The 17,253-nt window shown below is 35.9% G+C and overlaps 1 protein-coding gene across 1 annotated transcript; it reads right to left on the bottom strand.

The window, feature by feature from the left end:
* Positions 1-375: 375 nt before the first annotated feature.
* cyp27a2 (cytochrome P450 family 27 subfamily A member 2) lies at positions 376-16,156 on the bottom strand. Its single transcript, XM_084129560.1, has 9 exons — positions 15,628-16,156; positions 13,495-13,685; positions 12,781-12,980; positions 12,484-12,681; positions 10,296-10,459; positions 8,070-8,236; positions 1,678-1,759; positions 1,355-1,561; positions 376-1,239 (listed from the first exon to the last, which is right to left on the bottom strand). The coding sequence occupies exons 1-9, from the start codon at positions 15,913-15,915 to the stop codon at positions 1,123-1,125; spliced, it is 1,614 nt and encodes a 537-aa protein (XP_083985686.1). The 5' UTR covers positions 15,916-16,156; the 3' UTR covers positions 376-1,122.
* Positions 16,157-17,253: the final 1,097 nt, after the last annotated feature.

Here is a 17,253-nt window from a genome sequence, read left to right as displayed (position 1 = left end):
TTAGTATCATTGACAAACGATTATAGTTTTTATTATTATCTTGAAGTTTTTATTTTTATTTTACATTTTAGTTAAGGTTTTAGTAATTCTTCAGTTTTGTTTTGTCATTTTTATTTGTTTTTTTATATAGATTTTATTCCTTTTTATTTATTTGAATACATCAAGGTAAACTAAATGAAAATGAGAACTATAGCCTTGCTAGCTGAAATACATATTTCTGTCAGTTATCTTTTGTTTTATTAATGACATTTTTTTATGGTTTTATTTTTTGTTTTCGTTATCTATAATAACTCCAGGTCTATTACAATGGTGTATACAGTGTAAAAATGTTTATGATTTTTGAAAAGAAAGGAAGAACACTGATGGAAGTCAATATGTGGGTGGTTTGGCAACAGGTTTATTTACATAAATTAGCATTTCTGGTTAATTCTGTCATTTGCTTTCAGCCCGGCCCAAAAGGGCCATGTAAATCCACTCATTTTATGTCTGTTAATTAACAAATATATAAAAATAGAGGAGTAGATTTCCCCCAAAAAACTTTTTGATCAAGGTTTGGACGAATGCCCTGACATCAACATTAAATTAATATAATAAAAAAAACAGTGGAAGGTAGCATATTAAAAAAATAATAATACCGTCGGAAAACATGTTTTTAAAGAACACTCTTTCTGCTCGATGCGACTCTTGATTGCCATAGCAGAGTTAGTGAGTCGTCCGATCTGCAGAATCATCGCCACCAGTTCATGAACAGAGGATCTTTGTTTCCATATCTTTCTCCTCTGGCAAAATTACTGGTGCTCTTTAAGAGTTTAAAGGGAAAGCAGAGATTCAGTGCACATAGCGCTCTGTTGGACTTTTTAGATTGTTCGCAAATTCTTATTAAACAGTGCGACCCAGACGATGCGAACATCTCAGCTGTAAAAATCTGTTAGAATATTTCAGCTCAGTTGATATTTCTTTGGAATGATGACTCACTTCCACCTTCTACCGTAGATGACCTCACACGGTATTTCACAGAAACAGGTTTGTGGGTATGGACCCTTGGGCGTTTAAGGCAAAAATGAATTGAATCAGGAGTCCTCATTTTGATTAGAAAAAGAGATGGACGGGAGACGGCTGGTGTCAGGCTCGAGGGATGAACTGTAGGTTGATGGGTTGGGAGGGAATGAGCAGTGTTCGGGTTTTGGGCTGTATCGATGGGGACCCCTCCTCTGTTCGGACCTCATAATGTTGCATCAGCTGTGGGGCAAAAGGGTCAAGGGTTAAAGAAAGAGTGATAGCGATAGTTAAATGTAGTATAAATATAATGGGTGTGAAATTAAAGCAGCAGATAGTGTGAAAGCATCCAACTCACTCTACTCAGAGCAAAGTACATCTCCAGCTCTGCTACCCTCTTCCCCACACAGGCTCGCACGCCAACCCCGAACGGGACTGAACTGTAGGGGTGATGCTGAGAGCGAGACGGGCTGGCCCTCAGCCAGCGGTCTGGAACAAAACGCTCCGGATCAGGGAAATTATTCTCATCGTGACTAACAGCGTAATGACAGAGATGAAACTGTGTCTGAGGAAAAATAGAGAGAAAACACACAAAGACTGGAATTAGGCTATTAAATGTTTCATTAAATGGAGATATTTAATGAGAGATTTGATATTTTTGAGCTGTGTGTGTGTGGGTACCTTCTTAGGGAACCAATAATTATCCAAGATTACTTCCGAATCCACAGCCAGACGTCCATTACCAGGGACAACAGGATACATTCTATGATTAAAATGCATCATATTGTGAGAAAATAAATTTGGAACTGAGCATCTTGTAAGTAAAGTTTATTGTTTAACAAGATCGCTGAACGTTCAGTCCAGCCTGAATAGTTTTAGTGGCACATTTCAAGGCAGACTGCATTGTAAACCCAGCACATGATGCAGACTTTAAATAGGGACTTTTATGTAAAAACAGGCCGGCCCCAACTGAACTGGACTTGACTGGATCCCACAGTTCAGGAGCGGTCGACCGAAACATTGAACAATGTTTGGCAGCTACAAACCAAAACGAATCCATAACAGAATTTCTCTGGAAATATCTCTATAAGGCATCTTTCCAAGATAAATGTCCCGTGTAAAAACATTTCTCTTTCCAACTGCTTTAGGGCTGTTTTTAAGTGCTGACATTTATGATACTGACTGTTAACTCTTTCCCGTCAGCGCTTTTGAAAAAAGCTGCCAGCCGCCGGCAGCATTGTTTTTATCATTTTCACAAAAGTTTCATGGCCCCCAGAATACTTTGTTGTATGAATATCTGAACATGCAATATATCAGAAAGAACAGACCCTCTGCTCTTATCAAAAAACAAAAAAACTCTTTTATTCTAGCTTCATGCATACTATGGAGCTTAAAATATGACAATATGATTTGAATTTGAATTGTGTAAATTTGAATTATTTACAAGTGAAATCTAACAAAATTGAATTTTAGGTGGTAGTTTAAATAGTTCTGAATTTGATTTTTTTTAAACGAATATTGAACATTTGAAATTTAACAAATTGAAAAGTTTTTATGGCTGAATTTTATAGACATGTATTTTCAAACAGCTAGTTTTTTTGTTCTGAATTCGTATACTGCAAATATTCAGTTTAAAAAAATACAGATTCAAGTTTTCAAGATGAAGAAATTCTGAACTTCAAATTCAGTTTTCTAAAATTCAAGTTCAAAAATTCAAGTTCAAAAATTCAGATCTTACAGAAAGTAGGTCACAGGTCATCCACAGGGAAGAGTAAAGGATCTCAGATAAGTCGAACAGAGCATTTTGGCTGCACTGCAGTAGTTTTCTGCCGCAAACGCGGTGGAGGTTCAAGATAATCCATGTATCTTTCGTTCAGTCGTTTTTTTATTTAATATTAAGAGTAGAAAAATGAGAAAACAGCTTGTGTATTAGATTTCTAATATAATAATAGTCTGCTGCTGCAGTTGCACGGAGCTTACAAAACGCGTGTATTGCAACTATAGGCTACATTTAATTTTCTCATCAAACAACTAGACTAACGAATGGCTCGGTACAACAGAAGAGCCTAGAAAGGGCTTTTTCTCTGTGTAGACCAGCAGTTGGTCTGAATTTTCTATAACCTATAGCCTATTTTCTGGACTGTATAGGCTAAGTCACGTTTTATCATGAAACACGCTGTGATTTATTCCAAAGTGACTCAGGCATTTAACGTTAAATAATCTAAATGTTGACTTTCAAAAGTAGGCGCGCCAAGAAGGCTATTCTCTGTATTTTGGTTCATTTTTGGTGAGCGCCAGAAAGATCTAAAGAGACCGAGACGCGCTAAAGCAGCGCATCATGTTGTTTTATTTATTTTTCAATGACATGATATTTTGTAGTCATTTTGAATACACAAATAAAAATATACATTTTACTGTTTCGAATGATATCATATTATCTGTATGACTATAAATAACAGAGTATTAAGTTATTTCCCAGCAGTGGAACAAATCCAAGAGATGGCGCTCGCGCATCGTGCTCTCACACAACATATATAGGCTATCAGTTCTGGCGTTACTTCATATCGCAGACTGCTCATTATCAAAATGAAACACAGTCAACCAAACATATAAAAAGTTATTCTGCCTAATTTAATTGGTCTGCGTACAATATAAAGGGCAAGCTGTGCCGCACACAGTCCTACTTGTTATTCCAAACATTTCCCTTGCTGTGAAGACGCTGATTTAGCCTATACGTGTATTTTGGGACTCGACTTAAGTATGAAGGAAGCCTTCTTTATATTAATAGTTAGCACATGTTACATTGCAAATATGAAAACTTTTGACTGAATGAGAGATGCGCGACCGTTTCGATTTAAATAAATTTGTTTAGGCTTGGCGTTTAAAATAGGCTAAATGTTGTTTGTAATAAAGGGCACAATATAGGCTATTTTTATATTGTTAAAATATATAGGCTAAAATATATTGTTATTTTATTATACATGGCTACTTATTTTTCATTCTTGTTGTTTTCTGCATTAATTTGTCATACAGTAAGGGAAAGTAAAATAGGCAACACATAGCATACATGTTAATAGTGTTTATCATGTAAATGTTGTATTTTATTTACAGGTCTTTTACACTATTGCGGAATAGGCTAATATTAAAATGTTTTTTTTTTTGTTGTTGTTGTTGTTTTTTTAATTCTCATTTTAATTTTAATTTTTTTGTTGAATTTTTTTGTTTCTCTCTCAACATGATACCGTACCTTGCATCTCCCGGACACTAGCCGTTTGTCTACTTCTTTGGCCTATTTTTTTTAGCTGGCCAGTTCTCAAAATCTGTGTGGAAAAGCTGCGGAGCGCGGAGAGAATGCACAATGGCTTTGCTTTGGAAGGTTTTTTTTTTTTTTTTTTTTTTTTTTTTGGAAGTTTAGTTGCCAGAGAAAATAACACACCGTTTTGTTTAACATCAATTGATACTCAATATTAATTAAATACATAAATATAATGTCAGAGAATGCACAAAGCGCATCCTTTTCAGATGTAAATTAAAATACATTTTAATAAAACACACAAGGCCTACATCATAAAACTCAGAAGATTATGTATTTTAATATATTATATTATAATACAAATAAAAAGGCGTCATACTTCAGTCGAGTCCCAAAATACACGTATAGGCTAAATCAGCGTATTTACAGCAAGGGAAATGTTTGGAATAACAAGTAGGACTGTGTGCGGCACAGCTTGCCCTTTATATTGTACAGCAGACCAATTAAATTAGGCAGAATAACTTTTTATATGTTTGGTTGACTGTGTTTCATTTTGATAATGAGCAGTCTGCGATATGAAGTAACGCCAGAAATAAATAAAGCAACATGATGCGCTGCTTTAGCGCGTCTCTGTCTCTTTAGATCTTTCTGGCGCACATCAAAAATGAACCAAAATACAGAGAATAGCCTTCTTGGCGCGCCTACTTTTGAAAGTCAACATTTAGATTATTTAACGTTATATGCCTGAGTCACTTTGGAATAAATCACAGCGTGTTTCATGATAAAACGACTCAGTGGTTCTCAACTCCAGTCCTCGGGACCCACTGCTCTGCACATTTTGTATGTCTCTCTTATCTGACACACTCAGTTCAGTTCATGGAGTCTCTCCTAACGAGCTGATGATCTGATTCAGGTGTGTTAAATAAGGGAGACATACAAAATGTGCAGAGCAGCGGGTCCCGAGGACTGGAGTTGAGAACCACTATATACAGTCCAGAAAATAGGCTATAGGTTATAGAAAATTCAGACCAACTGCTGGTCTACACAGAGAAAAAGCCCTTTCTAGGCTCTTCTGTTGTACCGAGCCATTCGTTAGTCTAGTTGTTTGATGAGAAAATTAAATGTAGCCTATAGTTGCAATACACACGTTTTGTAAGCTCCGTGCAACTGCTGCAGCGGACTATTATTATATTAGAAATCTAATACACAAGCTGTTTTCTCATTTTTCTACTCTTAATATTAAATAAAAAAACGACTGAACGAAAGATACATGGATTATCTTGAACCTCCACCGCGTTTGCGGCAGAAAACTACTGCAGTGCAGCCAAAATGCTCTGTTCGACTTATCTGAGATCCTTTACTCTTCCCTGTGGATGACCTGTGACCTACTTTCTGTAAGATCTGAATTTTTGAACTTGAATTTTTGAACTTGAATTTTAGAAAACTGAATTTGAAGTTCCGAATTTCTTCATCTTGAAAACTTGAATCTGTATTTTTTTAAACTGAATATTTGCAGTATATGAATTCAGAACAAAAAAAATAGCTGTTTAAAAATACATGTCTATAAAATTCAGCCATAAAAACATTTCAATTTGTTAAATTTCAAATGTTCAATATTCGTTTAAAAAAATCAAATTCAGAACTATTTAAACTACCACCTAAAATTCAATTTTGTTAGATTTCACTTGTAAATAATTCAAATTTACACAATTCAAATTCAAATCATATTGTCATATTTTAAGCTCCATACATTCCTTTTTTATCAACACTTGAATTTGGGAGTTTCATAAAAAAGCAACTTTGAGCGAAAAGCTGAGAAAAACGCGTTTTGTCAAAGACTAAGTCTGGATGGGATTCAGAACGATGATCAAAACACGGAGATCGAGTCCATCAACACCCCCAAAGCTTCACAGTCCAATAGCACGTCCTGATCGTGTTATTTTACATATGCATCTGTTTACATATGATATCCCTTGTTTCTGCTTCTTCTTCGCCTGTGTTTTGAACAGGAGATTCAGTAATCCTTCAGAAGATGCGTAATAGCAATTTAAAATATCGTAATATTAACATAAATCATTACTATGGTCACTCTTTACGTCTGTCTGTGGTTTTTGCAAATATTTAACCAATGAAAAGTATTAAAAAGAGCTTGTGACCAAATCTCATAACTCCATTGCCTCCTCCTCATATGGAAAGCCGTTTTAGCTTAAATTGTACCCAGCGTTACTCGTCGCCATTGCATTTTTACTAGTAAGAATTTAATTAGAGAGCTCTTCAATTCAATTCTTAGTAGTAGCAATTACAATTAGAGAGCTCTACAAATGAATTTTTACTAGTCATATGTCTCCATTGACTTCCATTCATTTTTAATTACGGAGCTCTACAACTGAATTGTTACTAGTAAGAATTCCAATTAGAGAGCTCTACAATTCAGTTGTTACTAGTAAGAATGCAATTGCAGAGCTCTTTAATTCAATTACAGAGCTCTGCAATTATACATATCTTTAATTCGTTTTTTTACTAGTTAAAATTCAATTAGAGAGCTCTGTAATTGTAATTGTTACTAGTAATAATTGAATTGTAGAGCTCTCTAATTGTAATTCTTACTATTAACAATTCAATTGTAGAGCTCCGTAATTGTAATTTTTACTAGTAATAATTGAATTAGAGAGCTCTCTAACTGTAATTGCTACTAGTAAGAATTGAATTGTAGAGCTCTCAAATTTAATTCTTACCAGTAAAAATGCAATTACGACAAGTAACGTAATGCAATTACGACTAAAACGGCTTGCCATATCCTCAAACTGTCCGTCAAACCTCATAACTCCGCCCCATCTCTATCGTGAATGAAGTGCCACAAGCAGTTTGGAGCATCTCTGCTTATTTACGATGCAAGGCCAGGGTAAATAAAGAACTGTTCCTTTGTTTCTTAAGTAAAGAAAACGCTGTACTTATTGACTTTATATATAAAAGTATTTGAGGAGTGGTGAAGAGCGTCTTGCATTTGTCGTTGAGTCACGGAAAAAATAACCTCTGCTTAGCGCTTCATTATAATGTGAGATTTTGGCCAAATTACAGAAAAAAGAAAGAAAAAAATAACGAGCGATTACATTTATGATGATGAAAACAAGATGTGACTGTGAGGATCGACTGCTCTAAGGTGTAGCCGTTCTAATGATGAAAAACATGACATTCCCTGGACAAAAACTTCCTAAATTCATTTGAGCTTGATTTTGGTAAACTGTTAATAATATAATGACACATGCAAGTATATGATCACATATAAAGACACAATATCAGATTTGACAACACTGTTTTAAATGATTAAAAACAAACAATAATTTTTAATCCTGTTTTGGTCAGTTTGGGTGTGGGTGGTAAAAAGCATACGTGCTTTTGCCTGTCACAATGTGAGGTAAATCTGTCCCTGGCCTTACCTCATATAATAGTGAAAACACGGGAAACTGGAAATTTCCATCAATGGTGGCGGGGAAGCATTGTCTTACAATTGACGGCAGGGAAAGAGTTAACTAAAGCTAACCCACACTCATTTCCAAAGACTGAGTATCAAGTTCATTGCAAGTTGATTGTGTCTCCAGTGTTTATTCACTGTGGAGGAGATTATTGATGTTGGACTGTTTAAATAAGGGCTGTGCAAAGGTTATTGTGCTCAGCATAAACTGAATAATGTTCGGCCACTCCTGCGTAATATAGAAAACAGCTGGTCTCTTTCACCCCTTTCAAGATGCATGAACAATAAATTGGTACTGTTTTCCCCACAAAAAGTGTTTGGGGCTGGACTATTGTGCATTTCCCCTACCTGAGAGTTTCTTTGATGACAGCCTTCATGTAGGGCATCCTGGTCAGGTGTTCAGCGTTCGGCTGCTCTTTATTAGGACAAACGGATGCGATCTCGTTATAGAGGCGGTTCTGTGCCTCTGCATCACGTGCAAGGTGGTACAAGGTCCATGATAGTGTGTTAGACGTCTGTCAAGGACAAAGAAAAAAGAAAGATTGACTATCTTATCCAATAATGCATTCATAGATCTCAGCTGATGTTATGATAGAGACACCTGATTGGCTAAGTTAATTATGTCCAGAGGGTGAGAGTGGGCTAGAGTGCTCTCCTTTTAAAAACGGAAAACTTTTGCATTTTGGCTGTTCATTTACACGACAACGGCGTTTTGGGGTTTTTTTTATCAGTTTTTGAAAATTATAGCGTTATCGTCTACGTGTAAACTACAAAAACGCAAATTTGTGAAACCGGTGGCTTCAGGCGAATGTGTCTCACGAGTTCAGTCTATAGGCGCGTAGTGTTTCTTTACAAAGTGACATCGCCAACTACTGGCCTGGCATGAATAATACAGCATTTTTAATCCTTTTTGCAGATCCATGTGAACGGAGATCGTTTTGACAACATTGTCGTCTGTACGTGAAAAACATAAAGGAAAAACTTTTTAGTACTTTGTTGTCATGTAAATGTAAATGTGTCGCTGAAACCGATCAGACATCAGCAAAGAATGCTGCGATACAGGTTATCAACCCTGTCTGATGCTAAAAGTGGAACACAATTTAGCAGATAGCTCTGGAAATCCGATAAACGGTAGCCTTGACAGACATTTACACAGAGATTAGGAGCATAGTACAGCATGTTAAAGGTCATTATTGTATCAGTTAGGGATGGGCAGGATGGTCAATACGTTCTTGTTGTAAGTTCATGGTTAATGTGATTAATGTGAATTACACCTGGGTTACTCAGCAAGGACACCTGTGTGAACTCACCTTGACCCCAACTGATTAAAAGTAACTACAAGTGAAGAACACGTTTCCAAATGCGTGAACACCACTAAGAAATCGGATCTGAGTCTGGAGGACCCTAATCATTCAGGCCTTCCTTAAGAACGACTAGTTACTCAGATAAACCACTGTAAGATTGTACACTTTTAGTGCACTTCAAATCTTAACAGTATATTTTTAAGAACTTTACTTACAGACAATATCATTTTAATTAAATAAAAGGCCACTTAAGGGTCTTGAAGAGGTCACACTTTCATGACTGTTTCTCAACACGCTTAAGTACAGGTTGTAATAATGTCAAATTAAAAGCTTTGCTTTAAAGTACATTTTAAATCATTATGTTTTAATAGTCTTTTGTCAGACTTTAAAAAAAGTACACTTGTTTTGATGTGTTGACTAACATGCTAACACTTTAAGAACTTTATTATCATTTTAACTGTATGCTTCATTTGATATTACATTTGTTAACATTTTAAATGTACTAAATTATTATGCGTTACCACATGTACTCACTATAGTAACAGTAAATTATGCATAATTACAAGTAACTAACCTTAAACCAAACCATAAGTACGTGTAGTTAATTAAAATTACTCGGTACTTATTTGAGTAAGTACAATGTAACAACATCACCTTACAATAAAGTGTAACCAAATATATTTAAGTTTACCATACCATTATGTCAGTACATTCAGCATTTTAACCATATTTCGAAGACAACAGAAATCATTGTGAAATGACATATAAAGATGTACTTAGGTCCTACTTAATGGAGTCAAAAAACACTGTAAAATTCAGCTAATTGCATACAATTTTAAACTATGATACATTTTAATTTAAGTGTCTGAAAAAAATATTTGTCAAAATTATTTCTGTAAAAAGTATGCTAAAGTGTACTTTTTCACAAGGGAAGTATCACCCAGGGATGCACCAATATTAAAATTCTGGTATGGTTAATAAATACTGTAGTTTCATTCAGTTTCAAGTTTGTGCCTGTGTGTTTGTCTCTTGTTTCTTATTTTCACAGGAACATCATTTTTTCTCTTGTTTTCGACAGGTAGAAAACAATAGAACCTAGAAAACACTCCCTTATTCACAACAACTGAACCAGTTGTGCAGGTTATTGTTTCTGTAACATAATTTACTTCTGAATAATAAATCCTCAACTGAATATAACTTTTGACTAATAGAAAATCATATCGTTTAATCTACTTCCTGTCTGACTGGTTCCAAATAAACATATTCTTACGGTGTCCACGCCTCCCAGCAGAAGTTCAGTGAGGCTGATGTACACCTCTCCTAAGCTGAGTTTATCGCTGGACAAAAGGTAGGTGAGATACATGCCCTCCACTTCCTCTCCACGCTCAACCTGATCATGGATCTGCTTCACCTTCTTATCAATCAGATGTCGGGCTGGACAAAAGAACAACAGACACAGACAGAAAGGGCAATCAGTTACACTGTTGTTTCAAAAAATTATTTATGTCCAGTAACTCCACCATATCAGATATATGTCAGACAGAGACTACAGGTGCACCGAAATCAAACAAAAGTTATTGAAATAGCTCAACACAACAAATGTTTCAAGTGGTTTCCACAAATTCAACTGAAAATGCTTCTTTTAATGACTTCTGCTATCTCAAAATTTCCAACCCGTTCATGGCAAGCATCTTTAGTACTTATTAGAACACACTTTTGCTGTTATGACCTGCTGCAAATGAGATGTATAACCAGACACCAGCTTCTGGCAGCGTTTCTGAGGAATCTGAGCCCATTCCCCATGAACAATGGCCCCCAGTTCAGTAACACTCTTGGGATTGCGTGATGCAACCGCCTTCTTCAAATTCCACCAGAGATTTTCTTTGGGGTTCAAGTCAGGTGACAGTGATGGCCACTGTAGAACCTTCCAGAACTTCTTCAGCAAACAAGCCTTGGTGGAATTTGAGGTATGCTTGAGATCATTGTCCTGTTGGAAGGTCCAGTGATGCCCAAGTTTAAGCTTCCTTGCTGACGGCATGACATTTTCTCCTAGGATTTCCTGATATACAAAAATGAAGCAGCTGAAACCTCAGTGCCTGTTGCCACCAAGTCTTGCTGCAGAACTTTTGCAGTCACTCGAGGATTTTTCTGAACCTGCCTTCTCAGAAATCTGGTTCAAGCCATTGATAGCTTCCTTTTTCTGCCCCGTCCAGGTAGTGTAACCACTGTTTCGTTAACTTTGAACTTGCGAACTATGTTTCCAACTGTCTCTAGGAACATTTAGTGACTTTGCTATTTTTTAATCCTGTTCCTTGTTTATGAAGGGCAATGATATCTTCTCTTAACTTTTTGGACCATTGTGTACCATGTGTTCTAGCTCAAGCACACCTGATGAAACTAATTAAGACCTTGATTAGTTGCGTCAATAGTGCTTGAGACAACACCTGTTTTTCCTGATTTGTGCTGTTGTGAGAGATTCTATTCAGGCGGTTGAATAATTTTGGGAATGCAGAAGTCATTAAAAGTTGAATTTCCAGTTGAATTTGAGGAAACCACTTGAAACATTTGTTGTGTTGAGCTTTCAATTACTTTGGTTTGATTTGCATATTGCAAACAGCTCCGAGATGCTTGAAGAAACCTTCCTGCAAAGCTACCTGAAAAACTATGCGCAAGTGTACCTGGACAAAAGCCGTTTTAAACGCAAAGGGTCGTTACACCATATATTGATTTGAATTAGTTAATAGAAGTTAAATCATAAATAAATTCAATTTGTGGTTTTATTTTTGAAAGCATTCTCACTTTACAGCATTTTAACACAAGTGCCAGTACTTTTCACAGTACTGTAGCTTTGCAGGAATATTTTTCAAGCATCTCGGAGACGTTCCCACAGTTCTTCTGGATTTAGTTTGTCTCAGTTCTTTCAGTTTTTTTCATGTAATCACAGACGGACTCGATGATGGTGAGATCAGATCATACCGGCTGTTGTCAGATTCTTTGTGCATACAGAAATCTCACTGGATTATTACAATTAATGGCAAAAAAGAATGTTTGGAAATGTATTTCCCACTGACACACTACAGCAAAATATATAAACAACTGACTTAAAACTATTTTTTTTGGGGGGGGGGGGGTATTAACATGCCTACGACTTTTGTACAGTACTGTATATATATATATATATATATATATATATATATATATATATATATATATATATATATATATATATACATACACATATATATATACACATACATACATATATATATATATATATATATATGTGTGTATGTGTATATATATGTGTATATATATATATATATATATATACAAACACATTTTTGTGTTAAATAAAACTTTTTACATAAAAAAAAAAGCAGTTTTAACAGGGGTGTGAAGACTTTTCATATCCACTGTATATTGTGCATCCCAAATGCAGACATTGAACTTCAGCATACCTACGTCATACAAGTCATCCCAAGCCTGGACAAACCGTTTCCAGAACGGAAAGATGTGACGGGTCCAGCGAGGGAAAAAAAGAACCGTCTCTGAGAGTGCCAACATGTCATTAACGGCAGATATGAACCGCAGAGTTTCTGTGGGAATTTCCTCCTGTAAACAGCCTAACCTCGTTTCGAACAGGATAGAGGAGATTCCTGAATAGTGTGAAAGACAAAAATCACTGTGCTGCTGTTTGCTCACATGTCACTGTGAATAGCTCCAGGGTATTGTAACCCATCTACATCCATACAAACCCTCAAAGCCGAATTTGTAGAGCTCAGAGGCGAGGTCAGTGACGGTGGCCTGGTCTTGACTGCGCAGACGCAGGAGTTCCACGCGCTGCAGGAGATCAGACACAACCTCGTGAATGATGGGTGCGTATGCCGTTACTTCCTTCAGTTTAAGCATCTTAGGGTTCAGGGCACTACGAATACGATACCACTCAGGGCCTGTGCTGAAATACCAAAAAAATTAAAAAAATAAAATTTAAAAACCCATTTACTCACCCCAAACTTTTGAACGGTAGTATAGTTCACCCCAAAAATTTAACTTTTTGGGGACTGAAGCTGTCAAACTCCAAAATGACAAAAATCTATGATAAGAGAGCTTTGTGCAAGGAACAAACCAAAATTTATTCTGTTATTATTGAGATCCACAGTTTATGAGAATCATGACAGAAATAGTTTGGAGTCAAATCTTTCCAATGAATCATCTGATGCGGTTCACAACACTACTGAATGATTTGTTCATGAATAGAACTGATCCAGGTCTCATCAGTGAATAATAATTGTTTGTACTATTTGGCACACAGAGGTATTGTATCGCTCGGAGGATGTGGTGCTAATGGACCACTTTTATCATACTTTATGGTGTTTATGCATGTATTTTCAAGCTTGAAAGCTCCATTCTCCTTTTGTGTTCCAAGAAAGTCTAGAGAAAGACAATGTGTGAAGGGGAGAAGAGCTTACTCTACATGAATTCCATATGCTTGTCCTCTCATGTCTCTGTATTCTTTCCAGTGAGGCAGATCAGTACGCACTGGGTATCGTCCCTCCTGTCGGATCACCTGTGCGAGAAGTTCTGCCGTCGCCACGTTTACCACATCAAACGGCCCAAAGCGTGAGCGCCAGATCGGACCATACAGGCGCTTATGCTCCACCTGAATAATATGTGTATCATACACATTTAGCAACAAATAATACAGGGACAACCCCCCAGTATGATGTGTGTCATTCTGTAAAATGTTTAAATAGCCATTTTTCATTTAATGCCGTGGTTCCCAACTCAGCAAATGTCCAAGGGGGCTTCAAGATGACTTAAAATTACTTTTAATGCTTGTTTTAAGACAAAGTGATAATATTCTTTGGGGAACCAAAAAGGTTTATTTTATGGCATCGCTGTGAAAACCTCCATTTGGAATCTTTATTGTTAAGAGTGCATGTGTGTGTGTCAATCATTGTTTAGATGTAAATAAAAGTGATAAATTAGATCATCTTCATATAAATAGATTATATCTCTTCAGGAGACTTGGACAAAACCACTCAAATAATATGGATTCACTTTTAAGTTTTTATTAACTGTTCTTTCAATGGAGGGATAGAAACTGCTCAGGTTTGAATATTAAACAGGCTTATGGCTTTAGAATGGGTTATTTATGTAATAGCTAACATTCTTTTGCAACATTGGTTTGGTACCACAGATGTCTTTTCCTTCCTTTTTTTTTTCTCCTATTTTTTTTCATCCAATATCCAGTTGTTGATCGTCTTTACTAAGATTTCAAGTACCATCCAAATGTAAGGGAATGTTGAAATTACAAACGGCCAGGTATATTTGCCCTGAACTCACACCATTAATTAAACCACAAGTTGAAATGTTGGGCGCCACAAAGAAAGCAATGTTTTGACAGAACATTTTTCCGATTGGCCAAATCCTGCGGGTCGCACTCAGATTGCTGTTTACAGGGGCTGACACACAGAGATAAAGGGACATTTCACAGAAACTCTGTTACAGTGATTTGTATCTGGAAGTGGGAACATTCTATCTGTGCATTCAGAAAACAACCGTTAAAGAATCTTTTTGTGCTCTGTAGTTGGTAATTGGACTCAGTGGTAATTCAGTTTAAATCAACCTTTGGAATACAAGCCTGAATACAACATCTGACCTATAACATTAATCTTTATGGCAAGCTGTTTTAACCTTTATTCCTTAAAACTAACTACTAATTGTTACTACTACCTTTTAAATTCCTATAACAAGTAATCCAGACTATACTGGTACTTATTTCTTTGCTACTAGACACAAATTAAATATTAGGCACTATTGAATTAAATTATATGATATATAAGTACTTTTGTTTATTAAAAAGTAACTGTAGTCTGATTATGAATAGCCTATTTTAAAATGTAATATAATCTTATTACAAGCACTTACTTTGGAATCTGGTAATCCATATTACATAATCAGTTACTACCCAGCAATGTTAATAATAGGTGATATCAAAAGCACAGAAGCCCATGAAATTATTAAATACTAGGACTGTCTAAATAATTACTAGTAGCCTATCTAGTGAAACTGGAAAAGTAACTAATCACTTTTAGATTACTTACTAGTGGGAAAATATAGAGAGCCTACTAGTAACAAATTTAGATGGGTCTATTAGTTTGTTTTAATGAATACATGTTAAAAGGGCTTTCCATAATGTTTTCTCGTTCTACGAATATCAGCTGTCAGCATCAGACAGGATTTCCTGAGTCACCAAAATCAAAAGCCATTCTACAGAATTGGTTTAAAGTCAGGTGGAAACGTCTTGGAAAAAAATGTGTATTTTTTCACAAATGTTGTATGTATGCAAATTGTATAATATCAAGGTACACATTTCTAGTAATTGTGCAGTTATTTTGCTTTATATAGGCTAATTTAATATATATTCATATTTGTATACCTAAATGAACATTCGATCTATTAATAACTGTTTACATATTAAAACCCCCCCACAGAAACACCTGTTCACATTAAGCAGCTGTTTGAGCGAAACTACTTTCGAAAATTCAAAACAAATGCATACAAATTTTGCACACACACACACACAAAAAGTATTTTACCTGCATTGCATGACTTTTATCAGCGTATCCTTTAACGAAGAGCCAGTAGGCGGTAGTGGCCAGACTGGGTCCCGGTAGATCATCGATGGTTTTGTATTTTCCAGTCACAGCTGTTGCGCTCTGCAAGTCTACATCGCCTGTTTGAGACTTAATGGTTCGTGCGATCAATTCCTGAAATGGAGCATATTTTCTACCAAAATGAGCTGCGACACGATCAGTTCTCACTAGCGCAGAAGACAACATGTTTGGCGTGTGTTGCAAAGGCGACATGAAACTGGTCGCACGCATACCAGCACATAGTTCATGTCAAAACACTGGGCGGGATTTCTTTTCAGCTGTGGCTCAAAACCTAGTGAGCTGCCTACCGAGACAACATCTTGAAACGCGGCAGGGTTTTTGGACATCATATGCGCGTTATTTAGGTAGGTAGTTGTAGTTCACTAGGTTTGCCAGCTCACAAACACATAGTTTGACACAATGTTACTGTCAAAAATGAAAACCCTGAGGCGTAACTGTTTGAAGGTGTGTTACTTTTGAGTGGTAGTGTTTTAGCTGTTTACTGTTTACCCTACTAAGGTATATTTGCTTACGGATAGTAATAAAAAATAAAAATAAAAAAAGAAGAAATTAACATTTACCAAATGTCCCGATAATTTTAGCCCTCCATTGAGAACTAAACTTAACCGATAATTATATTGAGACACAGCGCACTGTATAATCTTAAGACCAACATCAATATAGCACCCTGAAATGTGAAATAAATATGTTTTATTATTTATTTTCATTATCATTAGCAACACTTTACAAAGTGCCAGCCGTCATAGACAATCTCATAATGTCATACCCCGATCAGTGCTGCCATCAGCAGACCACAGAGATGCCAATCATGCGTAGAATTTGAGTTTAAAAAAGAGAGAAAATAAAAATATATATATATAAAAAATATGCGTACCACTGATATACAGATTTGATATAAACAGGCTCATTGGTCACAAACCAAATTGAATTATAAACATGGCTTTTCTCATACAATAGACAAAGAGAACAAACAACAGATACAAGTTCTGTACCAGATAAGTGTACTGTCTACAAAAACGTACAAAAATGCTTGTTTTAAGACAAAGTGATAATATTCTTTGGGGAACCAAAAAGGTTTATTTTATGGCATCGCTGTGAAAACCTCCATTTGGAATCTTTATTGTTAAGAGTGCAATGTGTGTGTGTCAATCATTGTTTAGATGTAAATAAAAGTGATAAATTAGATCATCTTCATATAAATAGATTATATCTCTTCACGAGACTTGGACAAAACCACTCAAATAATATGGATTCACTTTTAAGTTTTTATTAACTGTTCTTTCAATGGAGGGATAGAAACTGCTCAGGTTTGAATATTAAACAGGCTTATGGCTTTAGAATGGGTTATTTATGTAATAGCTAACATTATTTTGCAACATTGGTTTGGTACCACAGATGTCTTTTCCGTCCTTTTTTTTTTTCTCCTATTTTTTTTCATCCAATATCCAGTTGTTGATCGTCTTTACTAAGATTTCAAGTACCATCCAAATGTAAGGGAATGTTGAAATTACAAACGGCCGGGTATATTTGCCCTGAACTCACACCATT

The sequence above is a fragment of the Abramis brama genome, assembly GCF_963993115.1.
Source record: "Abramis brama genome assembly, chromosome: 11".
Taxonomy (NCBI): Eukaryota; Metazoa; Chordata; class Actinopteri; order Cypriniformes; family Leuciscidae; genus Abramis; species Abramis brama.
Note: the sequence above shows the minus strand (reverse complement) of the source record. Positions and strands in the feature narration are given on the sequence as shown.

Bases quoted from the DNA above. Each gene is read 5' to 3' on its own strand.
- cyp27a2 (XM_084129560.1), bottom strand. From the start codon at position 15,915: ATGCGTGCGACCAGTTTCATGTCGCCTTTGCAACACACGCCAAACATG. The intron at 13,686-15,627 runs GTAAAATACTTT...CATATTATTCAG, and splicing joins ATAAAAGTCATGCAATGCAG to GTGGAGCATAAGCGCCTGTA. The intron at 12,682-12,780 runs GTTTGTATGGAT...CACACTATTCAG, and splicing joins CTACAAATTCGGCTTTGAGG to GAATCTCCTCTATCCTGTTC.